The sequence below is a fragment of the Ammospiza nelsoni genome, chromosome 3 (genome assembly GCF_027579445.1).
Source record: "Ammospiza nelsoni isolate bAmmNel1 chromosome 3, bAmmNel1.pri, whole genome shotgun sequence".
NCBI lineage: Eukaryota > Metazoa > Chordata > Aves > Passeriformes > Passerellidae > Ammospiza > Ammospiza nelsoni.
The window spans coordinates 60,913,396-60,940,218 of record NC_080635.1 but is presented as its reverse complement, the minus strand read 5'-3'; the positions used below and the strand labels follow the sequence as shown (position 1 = coordinate 60,940,218).

General features: G+C 38.8%; 1 protein-coding gene across 1 annotated transcript in view; it reads left to right on the top strand.

The window, feature by feature from the left end:
• LAMA2 (laminin subunit alpha 2) overlaps window positions 1-26,823 on the top strand; it is a 335,803-nt gene that overhangs the window by 296,395 nt on the left and 12,585 nt on the right. Inside the window, exons 47-56 of the mRNA XM_059468183.1 lie at window positions 3,441-3,600; window positions 6,031-6,155; window positions 6,762-6,924; window positions 8,865-9,009; window positions 10,861-10,999; window positions 15,237-15,357; window positions 17,593-17,811; window positions 19,030-19,178; window positions 21,972-22,148; window positions 22,962-23,175. Of these exons, the coding sequence (XP_059324166.1) occupies window positions 3,441-3,600; window positions 6,031-6,155; window positions 6,762-6,924; window positions 8,865-9,009; window positions 10,861-10,999; window positions 15,237-15,357; window positions 17,593-17,811; window positions 19,030-19,178; window positions 21,972-22,148; window positions 22,962-23,175 (1,612 nt within the window). The remainder of the gene's footprint in view (window positions 1-3,440; window positions 3,601-6,030; window positions 6,156-6,761; window positions 6,925-8,864; window positions 9,010-10,860; window positions 11,000-15,236; window positions 15,358-17,592; window positions 17,812-19,029; window positions 19,179-21,971; window positions 22,149-22,961; window positions 23,176-26,823) is intronic.

Below are 26,823 nucleotides of genomic sequence, written 5' to 3'. Positions count from 1 at the left end.
TAGAATGATTACAGCTGCACAAATCAGAAGTACAGAGCAGTGTTTAGGAGAATTACATTACAGAGGCATTAGGCGGATTTGTGGGATTAAGATGAAGAGCTTGGGACTGATTTTGCATTCTTAAGGCAGACTTCACAAATCACATACCCTAGGAAGAATCTTCAACTCTGAACATTTTAGTCGATTTGATAACTCCAGCTCCCTTCCTAACCTGTTGGAGAGTTTTACTCGTTTTATTCCCTCACACATTTTCTCCAAATTTCTGCTCAGTTCCAGCCACAGGCTTTTTCAGCCCAACAGAATGACCTGAGCAGCTGGAGCAGGGCATCTGCTTAGCATGAGGACATAAGATGAAATTCTGGCCTTACTGAATTTTGCCATTGTTTTCAGTGGTGCCAAGAATTTACAATAATAATGATATGGTGTTGAACCCACCATAGGTTGTTGGCCCTTCTTAAGAATCCCAAAGGGCCTTAGAAAAAAAAGATGTGGCACAGAGGTTAGAAAATTCTCAAGTTTGCTTAGCATTCTAAATAAAATCTATATATGAAAAATCTGACTGTTGAGTAATGATCAGAGATGGTCAGTTTATGCATGCACCGAAATTTCCACTTAGTTAGACTAAACTGATAATTACTGCATCACTTTTCCAGGGACACTTTTAATTTTCATCACCTTTTATATTTAGCATACTGATCCTTTGCATTTTATTGTGTATTCAGATGTTATAATGGAAATTTCTCGAATTTTTGTTAATGGAATTGAAGTAAAATTTGTTTATTCCTATAGGACTTTCTAAAGGAATTCCCTGTACTTTGATGGTACCAGAGTTTAGCAAATGTCACTTACAAGTTACTTACCTGCTTACAGAAGCAAATCCGATTGGCATCAAGATGCAATCAACCCAAGTATCAATTAACAAAGGAAAATCTAGCATAACAGTATGTGACAAAATTATTTAAAGCAGATTTACAACATGCAAATAATGTCAATTTTGTGAGACAGTCGGATGGATGAGAGAATATTTTTGAGACTCACTAGATCAGTGTTACTTCAGTAGGCCTCAATTAGGAGCAGAACCTGATTAGTTGTAATTTTAATCAACTGTGATTCAAGTATTGCCATTGTTTTGATTGTTAGTGACAGAGTTTAAGCAGTGCCCTTCTTTTGAGGACAAAGGATGACTGAATCACAAGTTCACTATAGACACATCCTGTTTAGTTCATCAAGAATTGAGTCTTAAAGTACTGTAGCAAATATAAGCCATGCTTTTCAGTGAAGGTTTTCTGTGTTTCCAAGAGTTCAAGGAGCAGAGTTTACTATGTGGTAGTTCATAATTTAATGCTGATGAGATGCTTGCTAAAGTCATCTCCTTTATATCATGCCTCTCCTTAGGAGCAAACACTGCATGTCATTACACAAATTTTTGTAGAATATAGAATATGCTGAGTTGGAGGCACCCATCAGGATCATCAAGCCCAACTCCTGACCAACTCCAGGACATGCGAAAGAGACACATCATGTAACTGAAAGTCTTGTCCAAACACTTCTTGAATCCAGGAAGTCTTGGTGTTGTGACCACATCCATGGGAAGCTCGTTCCAGAACTCAGCCACCCTCAGGATATTTTTTCTGATATCCAACCTAAACCTCCCCCAGCTCAGCTTCATGCTGTTCTCTCAGGTCCTATCACTGATCACAGGACTAAAGAGGGACTATCTGTTCCTCAATTTCCCCTTGTGAGGATGTTGAAGTCTGCAATGAGGTCTCCCCTCAGTCTCCTCCAGGCTGAACAGACCAAGTGACATCAGCCACAGCTCATAAGGCTTCCCCTCCAGACTCTTCACTGTTCTTGCTTTGAACGTGGCCCTGCTTTGGACTTTCTCTAATACTTCATTGTCTTTTTTTTATATTGTGTCACCCAAAACTGCCCCCAGCCCTCGAGGTGAGGCCACCCCAGTGCAGAGCAGAGTGGGACAATCCCCTTCCTTGCCCAGCTGGTGATGTTGTGCCTGATGCCCTCCAGGACACGTGGCCCTCCTGGCTGCCAGGACTCATGTTCAACTTGCCATTGAGCAGTCCCTTTTCATGGGGCTGCTCTCCAGCCTCTCATTCCCCAGTCTGTGCACACAACCCCATCCCAGGTGCAGAATCGGGCACTTGCCCTTGTTAAATTTCATACGGTTGGTGATTGCCCATCTCTCTAGTTTGTGCAGGTCTTTCTGCAGGGCTTGTCTGCCCTCAAGAAAGTTGCCAGCTTCTCACAATTTAGTGTTCTTTCAGTGTCCTTCTGCATATCAGCCCCATAGTGCTGATACATCCTCTGTAATCCTCCAGTTTTACAGAAGTGACTATCACTAGAACAATATCTTCCAACCTGATAACTTGTCATGCACAGGGTAGCAATGTCTTTTTGCTGTCAAGTTAGCCAAGATCTTTCTCCAAGCTCCATTGTCCTCCCTAAATAAGAAAGAAAGAAAGAATTATTTATAGAAGAGACTCCATTGTGAGCATTTCAGTCTGTTTGAAGATGAAAGACATCCATACTATTTCTGAATTATTAGACATCCTAAAAAGTGTCAGTCTGCTCAGTGACTCTTGGTTTTTCAAGTATTGTTACTTTTATTCCTTAAAGGGCTTCCCATCAGTAAACCTTCTGCTATAAACCAGTTGCACCTTAGACCCACACAAGTCCATGGGAATGGAATCCACCCAAGACTACTGAGGGAGCCACTTTCAATCATATACCAGCAGTCCTCTTCAGCTGGGGACATCCCCGGTGGCTGCAAACTGGTAAATGTGAGACCCATCTATAAGAAGTTTCAGAAAGAGGATTCAGGAATCGTATCTCTCCACAGTGTGTTCCTTCTGCTGTAAAAATATGTCAGCAAACTCCTTCCGTGCCAGTTACTACATTAATATCATCAAAGGAGTAGAAAACAAACTGATGCAGAAAGAGTTAATAAATGCAAAGTCCATTGCTGCTGTGTTGCCATCAATATTTGATGTGATTCATAAAGGACAATGAAGTAATATTCTTGAACCTAATGGGGTTTGTAACTGTTTGAAAAGCAGTCTGACAGCTCCATTGCAGGAAATGTGAATTCTGTTTCACAGTGAAGGAAACCGAAGTGCTTTATCACTTCATTTCAGTTAAAATATAATCTAATAAACATTCTTTTTTTTTGTCAATGCAAGGTCCATGTCATGTGTATAGTGAATTTTGTTCAAAAAGGACATTCAAGTGAGGAAAAGATCTGGTTCTGTGATGATGTCTTTAGTTTATGCAGGCATAAGTGTCTGTTCATTTGTATCAAAATGAGGCATAATCAAGTCAGTCGGGTGTGCTTCTGTTAAAAGGCACCATTTAAAATAGAATTTTCCTGTGTTTGGTGTAACTACTGACTTTGTGTACTTAAATTATTTTTTTTTAAACTCTAGGACTGGGAAAAATGGCACAATATCGGTGCGAGCTCTGGATGGTCCTAAAGCCAGCATCGTGCCAGCCACATTCAGTGCAGTTTCCCCACCTGGATATACCATTCTGGACGTGGATGTTAATGCTGTGCTGTTTGTTGGTGGTTTAACAGAAAAAATTAAGGTAATGCCTTTTTGCAGTGTTACTGTGTTAGCTGACTAAAACAGAAATAGTAAATTTCATTATGCTGGTGTAACTGTAGTAGATGGTTTAATTGCAAGTAGTACACTTTGGAAAGGTTTTTGGGATTTGCGTGGACCAAGGTGCACAGATATGAGATTTCACTGCACACGATGTAACCTGATCAGAAGCCCTGTAGCTGGTTGTATTGATGCAGCATTTAGCCCAAACAGCTAATTCCTGCTAGATAGATGGATGCTTCACCTTGGACATGCTGCTGCCCTGACAGGCTTTTGGTTCCTGAGTGACAGGAGCTCATTCCTCTTTCCGTACATTTCTGGTCTCCTAACAATGTATACAAGACTATATTTTCCCTTGCATTTGGGATTTTATCTTTGTCTTGTATCCACAGTATCACCTCCTCCATTGCAGTCTGCTTTTTGTGTTTCTGCTTTATTTCCATTATTTTTGTTCCAGTTTCCCTCCTTGTTCCCTTAGAGATATCTACATCGTACCCCTGAACTATTTATCGTTTTTTTGTCTGTTCATTTTTCTGGTGACATCTTATACCTTGCTAAACTTCATAGAATGAATAGAAGATGTATGCCAAATAGAATAGACATAAATCTTTGAAAAAAATAATTCTCCAATAAAAGCTAATTAGCACTTACTTTCTAATGGCATTCTTTACAAAACAATTTAAATTAACTATTCTATTCCTGATCAATATTTAAGCATTTGAAAAGAAGCTGAAATTTAAACTTTCCCAAACAGTGAACTCACTGAACTTTTTTTACTCTCAGGGTTGTATATGTCCTCAAGTGTTAAAGTAACACAATGTGCAGAAAACTTGAAGTGCAAAACTCAATGTCAGAACAGCTGTTTTCAACTTCAGTAAGCTTGAAAAAATATTGTCCAAATATTTTCTGAAGAATTCTCTATTTTTTCATTTTAGTCAGGAAAATCTTCCTGAATTCTTTTTTTCTCTCCAGGTAAATAAAGACAAACAAAAGCAGTAGGAAGGCAGTCTATTTTAAGTTTTGTATGGCTGGTATATTTGCAATGTAGAGTTTTAAACACTGTCAGATTTGTTTTGTTCAAGTACCATCTCTGAATTAAAATATAACTTCAGGTTTTTTGGGAATTTCTGTCATCACGTGGCACAGTTGTAAGGCTCACAGAATGAAGATCTTAACTAAGACTTTTCTAAAAGTGTGCAGCTCTTTGGACAGTTAATCAAGCTTACTGATATATCTTAGGCTGCTGACTCAGAAATCTGCTTTTTCGTATTATTGGGGTTTGGAATGCTTTAGATTTGTCCTACAGTTTTGTCCACATCCCTTTTTGCATGCATTCCTGCAGTGTATCCAAAAAGAAAGTTCATTTTCAGTTTTTAAAAACATCTTTCATCTGACTTGTAGAAGACTATGATACTTAGATATCATGAATTTCTTAGAAGTGACATTAAGTTCATACTTGTTGCTAATTAAAACCTATCAAATTACCTTGGGAAATATCAGTAGCACATTAAGTCTTTTGAGTCATACTTTTCCTTGAGTATTTTCAAATTGCACTTCTCAATGTTCTCTTGCAAGATCTTAATATTTGTAATTGCTGTAAAAACAGCAGGTGCTTGTCTATCTCAAATAGCTAAGTGTATAGATTTTTAATCAGCTCATATTGATGAACTGAAATTTAAATGAATCAGGGTATTTTTAGAAGCATAATTTTTAGTGGAGTACTCTGTGTACTGTCAACTATTACTACCTTCATCATGGTACCATGTTATGTTCTAATGAGCATTATTCTACGTGCATAACCTTAGCTTAATGAGTTCTGATGGGACATGTGTTTTAATTCCTTTGCCCTCTGCACATTTTTCTGCATCCAAAATTCAGCATGAACAATGTAACAGCTGAGTTCTCAGCCCGTCTTTTAGCTTGGACAGTCTGCTCCATTTCCAGTGTTTCAAGCATTACAAGAGAAATACTTTGCTTATTGTATTGTGGACTATGGCAAGATTGCTCATAGTCCTTCCTTGAAAGTCTGAAATGAAAACCCAGCTAGGCCTTGAACAGGTGAGGGCAGCCAGCTCTCTGAACAGCCAGGAAAACTGATGGTGGAAGCCAAAGCAGCTCCTTGTTCTTCAGGACTTGTTCTCCCTAGACCTTCCCAAGAGTCTCAAATCTGAAGTCTTTCCCATTCAGATTGATACAAAGTTCAGTTCACATTTTCACTGGTCAGTTGTTCTGTAGGAGGGCTTCTTAGGTTAAATAATGCTCTTGATATTTAAAATATTACAAAACATCTTATGGGGGTTTTTTTATTATTTTATATGAAATTTTATATGGTATTTATTTTTATAATTTTTGTACCAGTTATGTTTTCAGATGCAGTAGATCAATTCAAGGGGGTTTGTGTTCTCTGTTGCAGAAGTCAGATGCTGTAAGAGTCACCACCTTCACTGGCTGCATGGGGGAAACCTTTCTAGACAGCAAACCGATAGGACTCTGGAATTTCAGGGATATTGAAGGCGACTGCAAAGGGTGTGCTGTCAGGTAGGTACAGCACCCACAGTGCTTCTTTAGGGAACCTACCTGCAGTTACATTACATTCAGTGGTAAGTAGCAGGAAATTCCACAGCAGCCGTCAAATTCCAGTGTGCATGCAACTGGAGTTAGGTTGCAATTCCACTGAGAGGGGAAGCAGCCAGTCTGGGTTGTGAGTGTGGTCACTGAGTTACCAAAACTGGGCTGGTGTAACAGGGACAGGGGAAGCAGCCAGTCTGGGTTGTGAGTGTGGTCACTGAGTTACCTGAGCTGGGCTGGTGTGATGGAAGGGCTCCTAGAACCACAGTGAACTGGGTCTGGCTCATGGACAGCTGTGATGAGGGTGCCTGCCCTCCTGCATGGCATGGAGCATAGTCCAGTGCCTCGAGGTGGCTTTCACAGCCATCAGGGTAGTGAGCAGAGACCCCGCAAAAGAAAGAAGTTTGAATTCTCGAAAAAGAATGGGAAATCCTGTCCCTGGCAGTGGGAGGTTTGATAAGACATCGAACCAAGTTCAGGAAGACTCCCAAGAGCTGTGCCCACATATCCCTAGCCCTGCACTTTTTATTTTAACTTCACATGGCAAAATAAAATGGTTGGAATTGTTCTTTTCAGCCCCCAGGTGGCAGACGGTGAGGGCACGGTGCAGTTTGATGGTGACAGCTATGCCATGGTGAGCCGCCCCATCCGCTGGAACCCCAACATTTCCACAGTCATGTTCAAGTTCAGGACCTTCTCATCAAATGCTCTGCTGATGTATCTTGCTACTGATGACTTGGTAAGAGCAGCCAGCCAACCTCTGTGCTCCTTGCAGGTTTCAGGCCATCTGTGCAGTCACTGAATTAACCAGATCATAAAAACAATCAGTAATTTAAGGTACCACTGTCCTGGTATGATGCTTCACTGCTGGCCCACTGAAGACAGTGTTATGGTGTTCAGGTTGACTCCCTCATGTTTACTGAATGGGGATCACTATGTTAGTCTGGGAAGAATTCCAGGTTTTCTGAATTTAGTAATTAATTTTCCTTTATCCCAGATGTTTATGTATGTGAACATTTTCAGTTGGTTTTGTCTATTCATAGTTTAAAATATTGTGTGATGGCAGGGGAAGTATGGGAAGAGACAAGTAGTCTTAAGTAGAAATCCTACTCATATAAAGAAAACGTTTATGTTTTATTGAGTGGATTTAAAGAGGGACTGGTGCAACAAATAAGATATAATAGTGATTGTGTTTTTCTAATATCTACAAATTATGTCTCTTACAGTTAAAACAGAATAGAAGCATTACTTTTAAAGTTGTTTAAAGTTTTTTATTGACACACAGTATCAAATGTGTGTGGATAACAGGGAGAAATTATTTATAAAGACACCTGTCCAGATCTGAATAACTCATCTTTGGCATTTCTGATCCAGATTGATTTGCATGACTGACAGGCAGCAGTCTTTCCCTTATCCTTTTCATATGGAGCAGAAATTATGTACAGTAGTTTTCAGTGATGTCTTGAAGAATTAATGAGCGTTTGCTACTTCAAAAAAACTGTGTTTGCGTAAATCAGTCTTATTTCAGATTCCTGTATTTTGGAAATAATTATCAAAATAGCTGGAATTATCAAGGAATAGGGTCCTCCTGAGTAACTGTAGGAAAAGCTAGAATTTTATTATGATAATGAAATATGTATGTAGTTTTTCTAATGAACTTTTAAAATTTAATATTGAAAGCATAATTAAAGTCTTTTTTTAGATTATTTTAAATCATTATTTGTGACTTAGGTATTTTTCTATGAAAAAATATTTAGTTGAAATCTCAAAAACACAAGAAGCTGGTCCCTGGTATATTTTGTTTCTTGTGATGCTGTCCCACCATGTAAAAACTTGAAAGATACCCTTTCTAATGATGCATGGATAGACATGCCTAAGTATGTAGAATACTGAGTTTGTTCAGTTTTAGTCTGAGAAGAGGTGGAACTGGCCATGAGCAAAAAGATAATAAAAAATTCTCAGGTATATTTACGTCCTGGGTCATAGTTCCACCATTACTTACCTGGTGGCTTTCATGCTGTCCAGTTCTCTGGCTATTTGTTTTGCTCTTTGTATCCTGCCAGCTCTTTTTCTGGAGATAGTGCAGCATATATTGTTGTGCCAGCCAGCCATCTCCAGTTGCTGCTTGGATACTGGTGCCAGTGGTTGATGAAATCAAGAGTGTCCATAGCTCTCTTTGTCTCCATCTCTGTGTTGCTATGTGGCCTCCATATTTTACTCTCTGGAAATCTGGCAAAACATGCCCACTTCACCATCTTCACTATTTTTGCTTTCTACCTTGAAAGTTTAAATCTAGCTGAGATATGCAATAAATATGCTAATTATAGTACAAATATACACTCAAAGCTGAGTATTAATTTCAGGTAATTATAATGTCCATTTTTATCTTCAATCTAAAATAAAAGTGCAGCTATCCCATCAAAACTGCAACTAAGATGCCAGCAAAATTCCAACTAAATTAGCAATCCAAAAGAGAATGTAGGGGGAAAAAAGAGCTTGGCATCAGACTTTTGTATGTGAGAGTCCTGGCTAATAAATGTATGAGTTGTGGCATTTTTTAAAGCTTGAAAAATCCTGTCTGTAGTCACCCAGGGTTTAAAAGTGTTTATTTAATGTCTAATGCCTCTTACCAAAATGGACAAGAATCGTGATGGTGTATCTGACCCTTGTCATTAACAGAAGGATTTCATGAGTGTGGAACTCAGTGGTGGGCGTATAAAGGTCAGCTACGACCTGGGCTCGGGTACAGCTTCAGTTATCAGCAACCAAAATCACAATGATGGCAAATGGAAATCTTTCACCCTGTCAAGAATTCAAAAGCAAGGTAAGTTCCTGTGGTGTCAGCAGCATGACTTTTCCAGTTATCTGTGCTGTGCACCTAACCTTCTAATCACAGGGATAGTGCTGTGGGAATTATAAGTTCTGGTGGGAATTATGAGTTCTGGTGATTTAGCAACTTCTTTTGTTTAGGTTATAGGTGTGTTGAGTTGCACGTGAGTGATTGCACTGCCAAATAGTGCTTTATGAGGGTAGCCTATTTTTCAGGCATGATTATTTTATACAATCATAACTTGCATTCTAAAATTCCTCTGACTGGGGGAAAAAGAAGTCTTCTCATCGCTTTCAAAAAAGACTTCTTTCAATCAAAAAGAAGTTGTTTTCATCAGGCTCATGTTCCAAATTATGAAACACATGTATGATTTTTGTTAGGACAGCAATAGCTTTTTTCCTGTACAGTCCTCTCATGCTCAGCATATACCAAAGTGCTTTAAAAAAGCAGTGACTTTAGTATTGATTGTGTCTAACTAGACAAACACCGCTATTTTATCTTGCCTAATGATCTGCATTGTGTCATTAACTGAATCTGCATGGAAACAATGGGGAACATCTCCTATAATTCTGCTAATTCTTCGACATGTTACTGGCACAAAATGTGAAGTGGTGGAATTTGATGAGATCACAGAGACTACTGGTTATCATGCTGGCAAAACCCTTTTTTTTTGTTTCTTAGTCTGCTTATAGGGCTGGTAGAATCTTACCTGAGCCGAATTCTTTTTACTGTGACATAGAAGCTTTTGCAGTTCGAACTTTTACTGCAGTCTGAACCTTCAGGGTCACCACAAGCCCCTAAACACATTCCTGTGCCTCTGCCCCCTGCAGTGCCAGCTCTCTACCTCACACACAGTCCCTCTTCCTTGTCATTTGGCTGAAGTAGACTTGGAAGTTGGGACCAAAGTAATCCCACTTCAGTGATCCCACTTGCAGATTTGCTGCACCTTTAGAGGAGGAATGCCTTATTGCTAGCCAGTTATCATAGTTCATACTTAACCCGGGAGGTATTAATATGAAATACAATGTCACATAATTGTAATTTATCAATAGTATTCAAACATCATGTGTTTATAAAAAAGATACAGGTATAGAAATTAAAGAAAAATTAATCTGGTTTTGGTAAGGTGTAGCAGAAAGTCTGTCTATTCAATTCTCAAGGAAGAAAGGAAAGAAATCCCTTTTTTGCCCCTATATATCTTGAGGCCTGCTCAGCATTTTTCACCGAGTTTTATTTCTTTTATTAAACTTTATATTCTATATTAATCCATACATTAAAAAAATATACATGGAACAGGCACCTAAATAGGGTGGTTGTATGTAGCACATCACTGAGCACAGACTGAGATTGGACATGACAGCAACTGGCTGCTTTGGGTTTGTAAGTGGTTTAGAGTGAGTGATCACCAATCTCTAAGGCACATAATGTCAGTGTTTAACAAACTTTTACACTAAAAATCCTGTTCAAGAGGCAATCTTTGGTCTGAGATCACAAATTAAATGTAAAATGATCTCTTGTCATGACTGTGTCCTGAAGTTTTAGCTCCAAATTACAGTGGAATTACACAAAGAAGGCACCAAATGGAAATAGGTTTAGAGAATATATAAAAATAAAGTGTACAGAATTGCTATGGCTTTACAGGTTGTTATGGAAACAGAAAAGAGCAGCTTTCTTCCCCTGCCTGGAATTGATAATGTGGAAATCCAGTGTCTTAATTGCAAAGTACAGCCCTCCGTGCCTCTTCCCTCACCTGCTAACCCTCCAAATGTTTTTCTGTTGGTTTCTTACATTAAAACATCATTGTTCATGATGGATATTTTGTAACTAATCTCAAATGTCTTTTAGCCAACATATCAATTGTAGACATAGACACTAATGAAGAAGAGACCGTAGCAACAACTTCTACAGGCAGCCACTTTGGACTCAACTTAAAAGGGCACGAGAAAATATATTTTGGGGGATTGCCAACCCTGAGAAACCTAAGGTAACGTGGCTCAAACCAATTTCTTCAGTCTTGGTAAGGGAATGTAAATACAATGTATTTATTCTCTGCATTTGCTTCTCAAGTTCACTTGCAGTAAGTGAATGGTGAATTCCCAATGAACCCTGTACTGCCACAGCAGAGTAGTGCTTTATTTGCATATGTTTTGTATTTCACACAGCTCACCTTACACACATACAATAGAAATTGCACTTGCAGTGCAGTGTATCCTTCTGATTCTGTGCAAGAACCATGATGTAGCTGTTCCTTTAAGTATTTATTTGGTGCACAGAATTTGTGACTGCAGATTCAGAGAATTGGATCAATACCTTCACAAAATTAAGGACAAATGTTTACTTTGTGCATGTGTAAAAAAAATTGACCTACAGACTACTCCACATAGGATTACTGCTTGATGGGTATCCATGTTTTTGCATAATCAGTGTCAGTATACTTTAAATAGGTATTAAAATATTTTGCTTAGATATTATTTTAAATTATTTGTAGATTTTAGTTCTTGGTCTCCTTAGATAAAATTCCTCCTGTGTTCAGGACTTAAAGAATATGATATGATATTCTTCATATATTTAATGTAAGCAGAATGAAATATTTTCCCTTCAGAAGTCTGATCCTGAATTTCCTACACAAATAAAATTCCCAGTAATTATTTTTTAAATATTGCATAGTGATATTCACAAATGTTAACTTCAATGTAAATAATACTTGAATTTAGTGGCTTTCTTTCATGACTTTAAATAGACCAAAAACCGTATTTAAAGTTGAAATGAATATTCAGCAGTTTTGCAATGACAAGAACAAGAGAATTCTGTGCTACAATGAACAGATGAGCAACACAGAAACAGACCCATTAATCTATGTCAGCTTTAACTAAATGGCATAATGAGAGCCTTGAAGTGGTCTTGTGCACAAGGAACTGTTGTGTTTAATCCACAGACTCGTCTGCCACTAAAAGAATGGACATATTTGTTAATTTATTAGGATAATCATTGACCTCTGATGTCAAATCACCCAGCAATGAAAAGATCTAAGATCTATTTTACTCATGAAATAAAACACTATATTATGTAATTGTGAAATCACACCAGTGCATAACAAAACGCCAAGAGCAATTATCTTCCACTTCCTTTGTGGCTGCCCAGAAAATCAGTGTACCACAGCTACTCTGACCTGTGGTAACCGTTCTGCCTACAGCTATGATTTGTCAGTGCCTGAGGCAAGATTAACGCTATGGTAAATTAGAATCAAAAGTAGTGAATGGGGGATTAGGGCAAAGCTGTGCTACTGCAAGCAATAGACACTGAGGTATCCATGACTTTGTAATTATCGGGTCGTGTCAGTTCTGCCAAATTCTTTTACATGGTTTGCTTCTGCTTATGACCAAATATAGCATCAAGTTACAAAAACCCTCTGATGGGTTTGGTTTTAGGGCAGCTCTTTGCCGAGTAAACCTGTTAATTAACCTGACAGCGTACCTAGAACCCCACCATTACAGCCTGATAGCGTACCTAGAATCCCACTTTTTATTATATGTTGTTTGTAAATGGTGTACACCTCCTTCCCTGTGAAATGGTTGAACCTTGCTACTAAGTATTAAGTGTACTTAATACTAAGTATAAGTACTGTTGTATCACGGAACAACAATACAAGAGGTACCACTTGCTGCAATTAACGCCATGTTGTTGTTTTCTTTTCTTGTCTTTCTTTCTCGCCCCAGTATGAAGGCAAGGTAAAAGCAATCAGATTGTCTGCATGACTTGCATGTGTCTAGTTAGAGCGCAGCTTGCAGCGCGGGTGGCACCGCAGCGGCAGCAGCAGCAGCTGGGGCAGTGCTCAGAGCAGCTGCTCCTCTGAGGCTCTTCGTTCGCTCTGAGAGCTGAGCGTTCTGAGCCGCCCCCGAGTGCTCACCGCTCACGTTCCAGCTGTGCACACACCTACACGAGCGACTTCTGTTTTCCTCTCGCAGCCGCTGCTTCCTTGAGCTCCCCTTGGCTGCAGTGCGCTGCCCGGGCGCGGAGCTCAGCCGGGGCTGGCTGGGCCTGGCTCCGGGCTGCGGGGGATGCGGAGCACCACGGGACGCGGGCAGCGCCCTGCTCAGAGGCACTGAATACTCACTGAGGAGAGCATGGGAGCGCGGTGGAGATTGTTTGAGAAATTCGCCGCTTCTCGTGTTCAGAACAGGAGTATGAGGGGCAGAGAGAGAGGTCACCTATTTCTGACTGCATTTTCAGTTTGCAGCTATTTGTATCCGTCGCTTTTGCTTTGGTATGCTCAGATATGAAGAGATCTTCACTGTGTTTTGCAGTCTAATTCCTGGCTTGAATTGGAAAAATACAACTTCACCCCCACACTCCTGCCCTGAACTTTAGAAAGATTATTTCCTCTCAAGCTCCAGAAATAACTGTTTGTTTTCCCACAAAACTGGCCTATTTTCACAAAAAAGAACTTAGAAAAAAACCCAAAAAACAAACAAAGAATTACAGAAGATCTTAGTGAACTTGGACCTTATGTATTTTATTTTGGAAAGGAAAAAAGAAAAAAAAGAAAAAAGAAGTTTTAAGAAAACATCAAGCAAGTGTTCAGTGTTTGCAAAGAGGTTGAGCCGGACAACCCACAGTGCTCCCTTCCAACCCTACCCGTTCTGTGATTCTGTGGTTGTTTGTAACAGGGCAGGATGAGGACAGTCTGTCACTGGACGAGGCAGGAAAGGGAGTATCAAGAATGGTTTCTGGATGGCAAAGATTATGGGCTCCAGTGACAATGATAACAGCAAAACTGTTCTTCCACTGGAAGATGAATCTGTAAAGGAACTGGAGAAGAGCTAGGGAAAAAAAAAAGAAAACTGAAAGGTGGACATAGCTACTTGACTGTAACTAAAGCAGCATATGGATCATTTTAGTAAACCAGATGCTTGCTTTAACTTATGCAGAGAGTACTAATTTGCCAGAGAATACATCACGCTTGCTCGGTTGGCTGTAGTGCAAAGAATGGCTTTCAGTGCCAAAACGTGCAGCTGATTAGTATCTGTGCAAATTGGTTTTATTTTGTAATTAATATTCTTCAAAATGTTTTCTTTCCTTCCAGGGAGCTGAAGTGGTTTTTGCTTCCCCTCTTCCCCACCCACCCCAGTTTTGAATCCTTATTTATTTCCCAAATTAATTTTTCTGATTTTGAGCTGTTCATACTATTCAGATACTCTAGTAAACACTCATGGGTAATATTTTTAACGAATTAAATGGTGCTTTTTTGTTTTTTTTTCTTTTTAGATTTACTCTCCATGGTATCAATGGCAGGTTTTTTTCTGAAGTGACTTTATAAAGCTTTTTTTCTGGCAAGCCTGGTTCAGATGTTACCAGCAGTTATGGTCTCCCTCTGGTGTACCCAGGCTTGGGAAATCGTACTTTTGCAATCAAACATGATAGTTTTGGTCTTATTTCAAAGTGTTTCTTATTTCTTCTCATCAGCCAGCTGATGAGTCAAACATGGAACTTGAATTCCATTACAATATTTTCCTGTTTTGGATGGATAGTTACATTCTGTAACAAACCCAAGTGCTTTGTTTTGTTTAACTGCCTGAAAAGGTCAGATGTATTGCTGTGTCCTAAGAAAATATGCAGCAATTTTCATAAGAAAGATACTGGAAATATAAATGACAGTCCACCTGATTGCATTCCTGAAGCTTGTGGGCAAGAACTTTATTCAAATATTTGTACACTGCTAAAGTTCTTCTTTCATTGGATCTAGCATGCAAAAAGAGGAATGAGAAATTTCTTCCAGTAAAGTCTCTCCTTACTGTTATGATTTCCTAGCTTGCATCTTTCTGCTTTGCCTAAGGAACAACAACTTCCTTATTTCATAGCTCCATTTTTGTGTTTTAACACTAAAGGTGATAATTCTCCTTTATCAAAGGAAAAACACAGAAAACACAACCACCAAACAAAAACCCTTTAAAAAAGAAAGAAATACTTGGGGAAGGGACTGCTGTCAGTTGGAGATGAGATGAACCTCTTGTTTCAACTTTGAGTGATGCAAGGCAGAGTGCAATGTGTGCTGATAGATTGTAGAAGGCAACACGAATTCGAGTGTATGTGTGTAGTTAAAATAAAAATAAAAATAAAAATCAAGCATCTGTGCAACTGAAAGTGTACATACGTGTGTCTGGCTGACTGTTCTCCCTAAACTCTGTTTTTGAAAACACATTGTGCTTCTAAATGTTTTTTAGGCCTGAAGTGAACTTAGATAAATACACAGGTTGCCTCAAAGACATTGAAATTTCAAGGACACCATATAACATATTGAGCAGTCCTGACTTTGTTGGTCTAACCAAAGGATGCACACTAGAGGTTAGTCTGATTTCCATGTATTTTGGCCTTAATGGTTATAAATGTTTTCTGGTTTCTGGTTTTATGGCATAGTAGATTAATCGCATATGGTATATTTAGTATATAGTATATTCTTTAGATGGGAATCTAACCTAAAAATCCAAACAGTTACATTTCAGAGAAAGAAAGGTAAGTCTGATCAGCAATAGACCAGTTTTTCAGATCCTGCCTTCTTGGAGAGTGTCCCTGGCCACTTGTGATATCCCTGTTCCTAAAAGGGTAGGATTTTCTGAACTGCTTAGCAGTGATTTAGCTTTGTTTCAGCTGACTAAAATGGTAATTACTGACATTAATGAAGATTGGCATGGACAACACTGAAAAAATTAAAAAAAGAAATCTGATGCACATAAAACACAAGGATTTTTTTTTAAATTGTTATTATAAAGTCATTCACTCTATAAAACCTCAGCTATAAATATTTACTGTCATGAGCTGGAAGGCACATTTCTTACTGATCACTAAGAATGTGCAAAATTGGTGTTGTTATTTTAGCTTTAATGCATCTGTTTTCAGCTGTTGATGCTTGCAATTAACAGCCTTTCAGTGCATATAGTATTCAAGGATCTGACCTGAAATTTGGGAGAGAATTTAGTCATTTTCCATGGAAAAGTCTTTTTATACAAAAAAACCCCAAAACTTCCACTGGCATTTGTGTCCCAATGAATAGTTTGTATTTCTTCCCTGGAAAGCTCTACTATATAAGATAGTTTTGCAAGCAGATGGAAGATATCCATCAGATGCCATATATACCATATATCTGGTAGATAGCATATATCTGATATTCCATATCAGATACTTTTACAGTAATTCCAAATGAGTTGTTAATCCGATGCTCTCCAATTTTATCTTTTCTTTCTACAAAACATTAAAACTTTACTTTGAGCAGCAACTGAAATTTGGCCAGGCCAAAAAAAAAAGACAAAGGCCCTATTTTGCTGTGTTTATCCATTGTACCTTTGGCCTTCATCAGAGCAAAAAGTACACTACAGTAGGACTCTCAGATGAGATATTAGACTAGATTTGTTATGAGATCCATATTTTTAAGTTTGTGGTAAAGCTAAAATGTAAACAAGCAGATTGTTCAAATGCTTTTTAATCTTACAGATTTGGCTTCAGAAAAAATTAGATAGAGAGGTACATATCTATTTTGATTTATAGTATATTCTTCCTGAAACAGGAAAGAAGGATAGTTGTGTTCATTTTCTTTTGTTGCTATGAATCTTAGGAAGTACTTTGCCTTTCACATTATTTTGTAATGCTGAGGTTTCAGTGTATGAAATCCAATTGGATTAACCATTTTCTTGGGGAAATAAAATATTCTAATTTTACAAAATAAGATGTAGGAAAATTTTAAAAAGTGTGGAGCAAAAGTAACGGATAAAGACTGGATATGTGTTCAATCATTAAAATGTCCTCAGATTTCAGAGAAAGGTGGGCACCACCAGAAATTATTTTATCTGGCACAATTTTTTATTTCTAAACCTGGAAACATTTCTGCTGTACTGCAAAAATGGCAGACTACTTAAGAAAAAGTCACTGTTTCTAAAGATTGGTCTTCCACATCTGGAAGAATACATGAGTTGGCAGTGATGACAGAAAATCTTTTGCAGTATGCGCTGACTTATTATTTGATGACATATTCTACTCTTTAAATTGTGTTAATGGCTACCAGTGACTGAAGAGTTGGGCCATGTGCAACAAGTGCTTCATTTACGATTCTGAGTAACCAAGAAGGCAGTGGTGCTTAGTGAAGTAATGAAGATTAATGAAAAGTATTCTCTCAGCACATCTGACAAATAATAGTTTATGTTCATATTGGGGTTTATTACCTATTGTATAGATTTAAAAGCAAACTCCAACTGTATTAACTCAATGGAAAATACATATATAAAATAAAAACAGCCTTGAGCAGTTATTTTTAATCCAAGAGGATATATTGACATAAAACTGGAACTTTGCCTTCCTATAAGACAGGATTTCACAAATACTGCAATGTTGCCAGATGTAAACAGATAATCTAAAAGTGTTTGCAGAACACTTGGAGGAATAAATTGCTAAGTGTTTATTATTACTTTCCATCTTTTCACACTAGTTATATTTACATAGTTTATTATTTTAGTTCAGAGATCTTCCTGTGCATTCATAATGTTGCTTTTAATTCTACTAATGCACTTTCCTGCCCTTTACTTCCTACAGAACATTCACACAGTCAGCTTCTCCAAGCCAGGTTTTGTGGAACTGCAGCCGGTCTCCTTTGATGTGGGCACAGAAATCAATCTCTCCTTCAGCACCAGGAATGAGTCTGGGATCATCTTGTTTGGCACAAGTGGCACAATTATTCCCCCCAGGAGAAAGCGCAGGCACTCTGCAAGGAAAGCTGCTCCCCTGAAGAGAAAGCGCAGGCAGACAGGACATGTAAGACATTTAAAAAAATCAAGATTAAAGATTAAAAAATATTTTTTAAAAACCCCACAATTCTACTGAACTGCCCGAGTTTGTTTAAAGACACTGACAGATGTTTACGCTTAAGTTAAAATTCAGCTATTTGGAATAAATTATTTCTAGTGTCATCCTTCATCTGATGAGGAATCTAATAGAAGCTCAGAATTGGTTTTTTTTGTCTTGGAGAAATTGTTTCTCTTACAGATTTACAGTCATGTATCCATTGCTTGTTGCTAAGCAGCAGATTTGGTTTTCTATTATATTCCATGTTGCGTTTTTTTAACCAAACCCAAATATTAGAAAATACTGTTTTTCACTTATTTTGAGGACTACTTATGCACTATTAATACTTGGAAACTCTCTCAATCCTATTCATAGAGACATAAATGAGTATCATTCTAATTTCCCTGAGACCAAAAAACAAAGGTGGTGAACACAGTGAAATTGTTAGAAATTATTCGAGTCTTGATTAAATCTTGATTAAAATCCTGACAGACAGGCACACTGCAGCAGCAATAAACAGATTGTGTTGATGCATTCTTTGTTCAGGACTTCTGGGAAGTGATATTTCATTATTCTCCTTTCTGGCTGCTTTGGAAGAGAGCTCTTGGTGACCTAGAGTAACACGCTCCAGGGGCAGGACATTGTAATGGCTCACCTGGATGACATTATCTTCAGGTTAGGGGCTCCTTCATCATTTCCCAGCTCTTCAGGTCACAGAGGTGAACGTGACCTCTTATTGCTATATTAACTGGAGTTTAGATCCTGAAATCTGCCACAATATGATATTGGTGCTGGAGTAACTACTGGCATGATTTGCCAGCCCTCCAAACACAGAACTCAAGCTGAGATCAATGCACTTCAGGGCTTGATGAGTTTAAGAGCAGGTCCTATAACATCATAAATGAGAAGAATTCTAGGTTAGAAGTCCCCATTCTTCCCTGAAAATAGATAGAGAATTAAATCTTCTGTTGACATTTTCCATCATGACCTCGTCTTATCCCTTCCTCATTATAAAAATGCTGGAGTCTGAGCACAGCAGCAGCAGAACTGAAAGAGCAGTGTCTCGTCTACGGTGAGCACATTGACAGCCAGTGTAAGACAATAAAACATACACATTAATGTAAAACTAAGTGACATCATTTATTTCCAAGTATGACTTATCTTTTCACTCCAACGTGCACCTTGCAGGCCTACTACGCGGTGTTCCTGAACCGAGGTCGGCTGGAAGTGCACGTCTCCACTGGGATCCGGGATCCGCACAGGATCACCGTCAGGCCCGAGGCTGGCGAGTTCCACTACGGCAGAGCACATTCCATCCGGATAGAGCGAGCTGGAGGGTAACAAACACCCACAAGTGCTGCAGGCCACACAGCACAGCTAATCCAACAAAGCAAATGTGTTCATGGCTTTGGCAGTCCGTGTAAATGCTTCTTCTGAGACAAAAAGTTTCATTCCATCATTATCCAGAAATTCTTAGAAATAAGCTTCTAACAGCCATTATTGTTCTGAAGAGCTGGTTTACATGCTTTTGTAGGCTGCCAGCCTGCTTCTCCAGACTTGTGTTTGCTTGAAATGGCATCTTTAATCTTCTGATTCTTTGCAAATATATTTTATAAAAGGATCTGTGGGTGAGAAATTCTGCCATGGTGCAGTAAATCTCCTTTTCAGGACCTATAGAAAAATATAATTTTCAAAGGGTTCAAATTGCTACAGCACAGCAGCCTGTAGCCTTTTTGAGATGCCATGTGCTGGATACAGTGGTGCCCAGCTAAATGTGGCAAAACAATGAAAACACAATCCCACTTTTCTTATTGGAAAAGCCATCACAGACCTTCTCAGACCATGTTGTTTTACACTGAATTTCACTCAAATTCCTTTGCCGTTTTTCAGACATTTTAAAACTTTCTTATTACACTTCACCATTCAGAAAGTGATTAAAAACAGCACTACTCCAGTGTGTAGGACTCAGGCAGCCAATAATATTTGTGGCCTGGAATAGTCCTTGTTCCAAGCAGGGTTTATAATGGGCATTTGAACAAATGTATACATTCTCTACAAACATTTGTTGGATTAGTGAACTATGCACAATGTTCTGTGTTGTTAAAAGAAATCAGGAAGAAGATGTGGCATCCAACATGTTACAAAAGGCACTTATCCACTTCACCCTCTTACCCCCACAACAATGAAGCTTTCTTGACCAGCCATTCCTGTCTAGTCCCCGGGTGCCCTTCTGTCCTCTCTGTAGTTTGCTTTCCTTTCTGTATAATTTTCTGACTGAATTTCTATTGTATTGCTAAAAAACCTCTCACAAATAATGCCTCCAGACAGTAAGACTCCTCTACTTCGATGACTAGGTCAAAGTCAAACTGTAAATGCTTTGGGAAAAAATAGTTTTTCAGAAAATGGATTACTGCAATTTGTGATACATTTTGTGTCACTGTGACAGAACACAAATATGCAGATGATAATAAAAAGCTCTAAGCAACAAAGTAAATTATTTTATGCAGTGCTGTAGCCAGTACAGTTAGCTTGACCTTATGAGGGTGTATATGAGAGTACATCAAGGCAAAATTGCTGTACAATGCCATCCAGTGATGGTGCTTGTTCAGATGAGACCTCTGTGTTTTCAAAGTAGCTTTGTTACAAAACAAATGCCTGAACTCTGAAGTTTTTGTAGCCTGAAATGTATATGAAAAGACATAAATTATGATTAACTCTTCCTCTGTTCATCATGATCTCAAGCTTTATTTTTTTAAATGTTTTCTGTGAAAACTCTGCAGAGAGATAATTGTCCACATAATTATGAAAAATGATATTGTTGATGACTAATGTACATCATTGCAGGCTGATTTTGGGTCAAATCAGCTTGGACCCAAAATGCTTATGATGATTAGCCATGGCTAAAACACAGCAGCAAAAAGGATAAGTTGAGTCTTCACAATCTGACTTCCCAAACACTTCCTCTGAAGCCAGAGAAGGGAAATGTCCTCTCTGGGACACTTCATGGAACCTAAATTAGTCTTTTTCTCTGAACTGCCTCCAGGGAAATCTCCCTTCTTTTGTTTCCACTGCCAAAGGGACTGGTAGATATCATAGGGATTGTCCTGAAAGATAAGTCTTTTAATAACTGCTTTCTCTAACCCTTTGAAAAATTAATCACATTTCTTGCTCTGCAGCTTTCCAAACCAAATTAATTCATCCAAAACTATGAGGAAACTGGACAATTTAGACATAGTACAGCACTTAAATAATTCAGGTGCTTAAGTCACTGTCCATTTCTGTCTAGGATGTGTGTAAATAACAAAGCCAAGCATTTTGTATTTGAAAACAGGTCTCTTTTCAATAAGCATTTTCAATATGAAGTTGCTTGCATTTGTAATTATAGTTAAGAAAGAATATCAGAGTTCAATATAATTTTGCAGTTGACAAAAGGGAATTTATTTGCCAAAGACAGATTAGTCAGGCAGTGGTGCTGCAGAGGCTCCTACCTTCCTCTTTTCAGCCTTAACAGTAACCATGGGACTGCTTTGTCTTTTGCTTGTGCCATGTGAAATACCCATTGGAATGAATTATAGCACCTGTATTGGTACACTGTGAACAATCAGCAGTTTTCCTCCTCTGCCACCTCCCCCAGAAGAAGCTATGAGATCTTTAAAAAGTGTGCTGTATGTCTGCCATTGATCCTGCAGTCGGAGCAGTCTGGTTGTGCCCCAGCAAGAAGATAATAAGGAAATAGGGAGTCCAAACAAAATGTGACCCCGTGCTGTTCCCATCCTGCTGAGCTCTAGATGATTATATCTACCATCACAGTACAGCCAGCTCAGCCCTTACTGTGTCTGTACTGCCTCACCACAAACCACTTCTTCTTATGCTGCCACAGTCTGACATTATCGCCCCTACACAGCACAGTTTTGCCAGGCTTTGTCAAACAACTACCAAGGAGGCACAGCAGCAGCTGAAACCCTTCTAGTGGTTAATATGCATTTAATGTGAGCTGCCAATTACATAATTTGAGTTGCTCATTGTTACAGCTGGTGTAGGAGTAAATGGGGCTTGCAAGGGGGTGATTTCAATACAAGCAATAACCAGCGTAAAATATATATTTCTTTGCTTTCAAATCTTTTCCACAGGATGTTCAGTGTTCAAGTTGATGAAGACAAAGTCCAGACTCAGAGGTTGCCATCAGACCTGCCCATCTCTGTTAAGAAACTCTTTGTAGGGGGTACATCTTCTCAGTTTCACACTGCACCTCTCAGAAGCATACCACCATTTGAGGGCTGTATATGGAATCTTGTCATTAATGCCACGTAAGTCTCAATGATGCCAAAAAATGTCCAGTTAATGAGATCTGGTTGAACTGCCTTGGAAAGTTTATTGTTGCAACTAATCATACTAGCAGCAAATCCTAGAATATGATCTGTTTTCTTTATATGCCATTCCTTTTTTTTTTTTTTTTTTGTCTACAGTATTTGCTCCATAGGCTATGCAATTAATGAGCTGTTTTACAGACAAGCCAACACTGTCTGGTTATCCATGAAATCACAGAATTTCAGCAGTAACACAGCAGTAAGATATACGTCAGCGATAGGTATTTATGGTGTACTATAACACTTTATTTTAGGTAAGGGTGACTTCCAAGAGAAGTCAAAATTCTGAGAACCACCATGGGAATCAATTTACTTTGTGGAAAGTGCAGTAATCTGGAAGGAGCATTTGAGTAAAAGGAAAGGCAATGGTGAATAAAATAAGACCTCTATAAAAAGTTTCCATCTAGATCTTTCTTTCACATATCTGACGTACCTAAATTAGGATTTTATTGCTCCACATCAGAGTAAATGGCTTCTCTGTAATACCATTGAAGCTACATAGGCCTGTGAAGTTTGCCAAAGAGGATGCCTGTCTCTCTGCACTGACTGTAGGAAGAAAAGCCAATGGTCACTATCACCTCTAGTTTGTGTCTTGCTTCTGTAGCTGTACCTACCTGTACAGGGCTGAATGAGTCCTCGCTTTTGTGTCCTGTGAAGTGAAATTACACTGCAGCATATAGTTGTTCTTTATAAATGGGTGATATAAAGGCAGATAAAATAATAACAGACATTGCTCTTCTTGTGTGTTCTCAGCCCCATGGACTTTGCTCAGCCCGTGTCCTTTGAAAATGCGGATATTGGCCGATGTCCCACACTGGAACCAGAAGCTAGGCCAACTGAGGATGAAGATAAACCAACTCGTGCAACAGTTCTGGTCCAACCTGAGCCAGACACTAATGGGGAGAAAGAAGGGCCAAGAATCCTTCCTGCTTCTCCTTCTCCAACACCATCTCTATCATCAGCACTTGTAAGTTTAAATCACTTCAGCCAGATAGAGTCTGAAAAGTTTCTTTTCCCAGGCAGAATTGAAAAGCTACTCATCAAGAATAATGAAGCACTTTGCCACAAAAATAGTGACTATTCAACATGATACTGTAAATGAACACCATGTTGCAGGTCAGTAAAACCTGCAGATAAGGGAAAACAGGCTGCTATCTTTTGCTTGGATTATCACAACAGTAATTTAAAGAACTATATAGTTTTAGAAATATCTTTGGCTTGCATGCTTAGCCATAAACCCTTACACTTCAGGGTGTAAGCCAAGCAATATTTGCTTGGGGTTGGAAGGGAAATTTTCCCATGGGAAATCCATTTCATTAAGATATTTCTTGTGCTGGTCTCTGATGCACATGATAGCAGTCATGTCAATGACATGATGAAGAAAAAGATAAACCAGGAGGCCTATTCAATATGGCAATTCCTCCACTGCTATTTTATAACTTCAGTCAGGAGAATTACAAAATGAAACCCCAGTCACTGCTAAATTGAGCTCAACTGTTGTTACCAGAAATAAACAGTGAGGTAGTGGCAAGCAGTCTTATACAGCAAAATTTAAGGAAGAAACTCCTTGTCTCACAAGTTTAGTAGTTTTATAAGCAGATGGAACATTTTACTGTTCACAAACATATGTTTACACATCTGAATATTAAAATGAGTAATACGTACACCAGAAGATGTTTTTGAGGGAAAAATTATTTGTATTTTGTTAGAGCTGAATACAACCGACAGGTTTATGCAGGCCATATATAGTTTAGTATGAGTGAGGTTTCAAAATGGTGTGAAAAGACTGCGCATTCCCCAGTTAGGAACCTGTTTGCATTATTGGAATTTACACTTCAATAGTAATGAGATGGTTTCAAGAAGAAGCTAAATTCTATTTGAGATACATGACCACCTTTGTTGGCCAGTATATGTGGCACAGCTTTATCTAGAAAGACTTCTCAGGTATTACTGAAATCTCCACATCACATGCATGGAAATGGGAGCCTTGGGTTCAATAGCTCCATCTCGGGTATTAGCGTGCCTCCAGCCCCACAGTTACAGACTCCAGCCTCCCAATGCTCCGGCAGCGGCTGTGACTCGTTCCCACAAGGTGGAGTAGTTGTAGCGTCAGGGCTCCCATGCAGCTTCTCCGTTTGGAATTCTAAGAAAATTTGCAGTACAGTAAGGTTACTATAGAAAGATAAGGAGCCAGGCAACAAGGTAAAAAGGATTATCCAGTTTAATGCTCACTGTTGTGAAGGAATGCAGTTGTTCTTAGAAACAAATCTGTTGTCCTTAAAAACAAATAAAGAAGCAAACCACAGAAGAGCATGACAGAGTAAGTGCACACTTCCTAAGACTATGAACACTAACTTTTAAAATAGCAAAATGGAGAGTAATAGATCTACTCATTAATATCAGAAGCTAGTCCCATTCCAACTTGGTGAGTTTTGTATATCACGTATCTAGAGCGGTGATAATTTGAAACAGGAATTTTAAATAAAACACCATTACTCCCCTTCTCTCTTGGAAATACTGAAACTGTTTTAGTATGCTAAAGACTTGAAACTATTTTAAATAAGGTAAACTTTTGGATAGCTGTTACATTCATATTAGTGAGTTCTTCAAAGTATTTTTATGGGGACTGTTGCAAAAAAGTAACTACAGTCTGGTAATGAGATAACACTCATATAAGGTGGCACTCACTACAGTAAATTATACAGAATCTCAGTGTAGAAGGACTGCATATGGAAAATGTACAGCAGAAAAAAGTATTTTCACATAGGAGGCTTGAATAACTTACATGCTCTATTTGAGTACTTTTAGGACCTTTTTTATCTACATGCATCCATCTGCATGTAAAAAGGGAGGGCAGTTGAATCCCAAAGGGAGGAAAAACCTACCCTGTACTAAATGCAAGACCAGATCCATAAGTAGGACAGTTGGGAAATACACCAGCCACCAGTCTGCTGCTGCTGCTTTCTGTGAATGCCAGAGTGCTCCTCCACACTGGGTAACTGCTGCTTCTGCCTCACGTTGTTCCCTGCTCCTCAGGGCTCGCTTGCTGCTGACACGAAGAGCGCCAGCCTCCCTTCTGCCTTTGACTCCATGACGGTACTGCCCGCTTCTGACCCATGCATTTCTGCCCTCTGTTATTAACAGCATCCAGTGAACTGTGGGGACTGCTGCAGTGCTTTTTCTACTAATTGCTTTCTTTGTGATTACTAATACAGCAAATGAGAATATGGAGAACGTGTGACAGTCCACCAGTGGCCTTTTCTGCTCTTCATTTCCACTGCCGTACACACCGAGCTTCTTGACCTACCAATCAAGTCCCTGACATCTTACAAGACTGAAGTAAAGTGCAGCTCAAGAGTTCAGTCTCTCATGTTATGTGGGAGATTATTAAGCGGCCAGGACACATTAAGGCCATTACTCAAAAAGCAAAGCTGAGATATTTTAATACAGGCTGGTGACCTGTGCTTAGGGCACAATCTGATGAAAGCTGTAAAGCTGGCTGTCCTTAGATAAAACAAAAGCAGGCACAGGCTTGTGAATAAAATATGGATTTTTTTAAACATGCCCTACTGGTTTTGTTTTTCCTTTTGCTGACTTTTCATGATGAATGCTTACTATTATAAGTAGTTATTAGCAAACAATCACTGTATACTATGATTCCAGCCACCATGGTGTGTTGGATACTCGCCCGCACTCCTTGCCCTTTCTTACAGTCACCCTGCTGGAATGAAGAAAAACTGCAGTGTTTGCTGGTGCTGGGGAGCAGCTTGTGTTAGGGTCAGACCCTTTACTAACATATACCAGCCTAGGATTAAATTTACTGTCAGAATATATCCTTTTACCATGTAAAAGTGTGCCAGAGAAAGGTGTGTGTGTATGTATTTTCCAATTCTTTCCAGTACCAGTTGTTATTCCCTATCTTTAAATTTTAGCAAGCTCAAATGTAACTGAAGGTATTATATGCATGGTATGGTCATTAGCTTAGTTGTTAGACTTCTAGATAAGCCTGTAAAGCTTAAAATAATTCAAAATTTTACCCTGAATTATGGGAATATGATTTGTTTTTTCTTTTTGTTGATCACTGGAAGACTGGTATTATACATTCATAACCCTGCTTGGTCCTGGTGAATTTTCCCTGTTTTTTCCCTCCATTGCATATTGCTGTATCAATTGTTCTTGTCATAATGCATGGTGTTCTACTCTGTCATATTCAAACCAGAGCATTTATTATGCAAAACTATATTTTAGAGGTGTTCTATACCGTTGTGAAGATCTTTGTGATGTGTGAAAGCAAAAAATATTACTGAAAAACTGAGTGAGAGAGGGAAATAAATTTCCTCCTTGCAGCTGAAATCTCAGGGCTTAAGTCACTCATGACATTTTCAAACTATTTCAGAGAAAGAACTCTGTCAGCAAGCCACTGCCCCTTGTGCTTTGCACGCCCCTGCTGAGTCAGGGCTCAAATAAGAGACTGTCACCAATCCAAAAGGATAGCAGCCACAGTGCTTAAAAACAGAGCTTGCAGCTATCAAAGTTTGTTTCTTTCCCAGCAGGATTGTCCGATATTTTGTTGAGTTAGATCCTATGAGTAGTTTCCTCACAATACTCTCAGTGG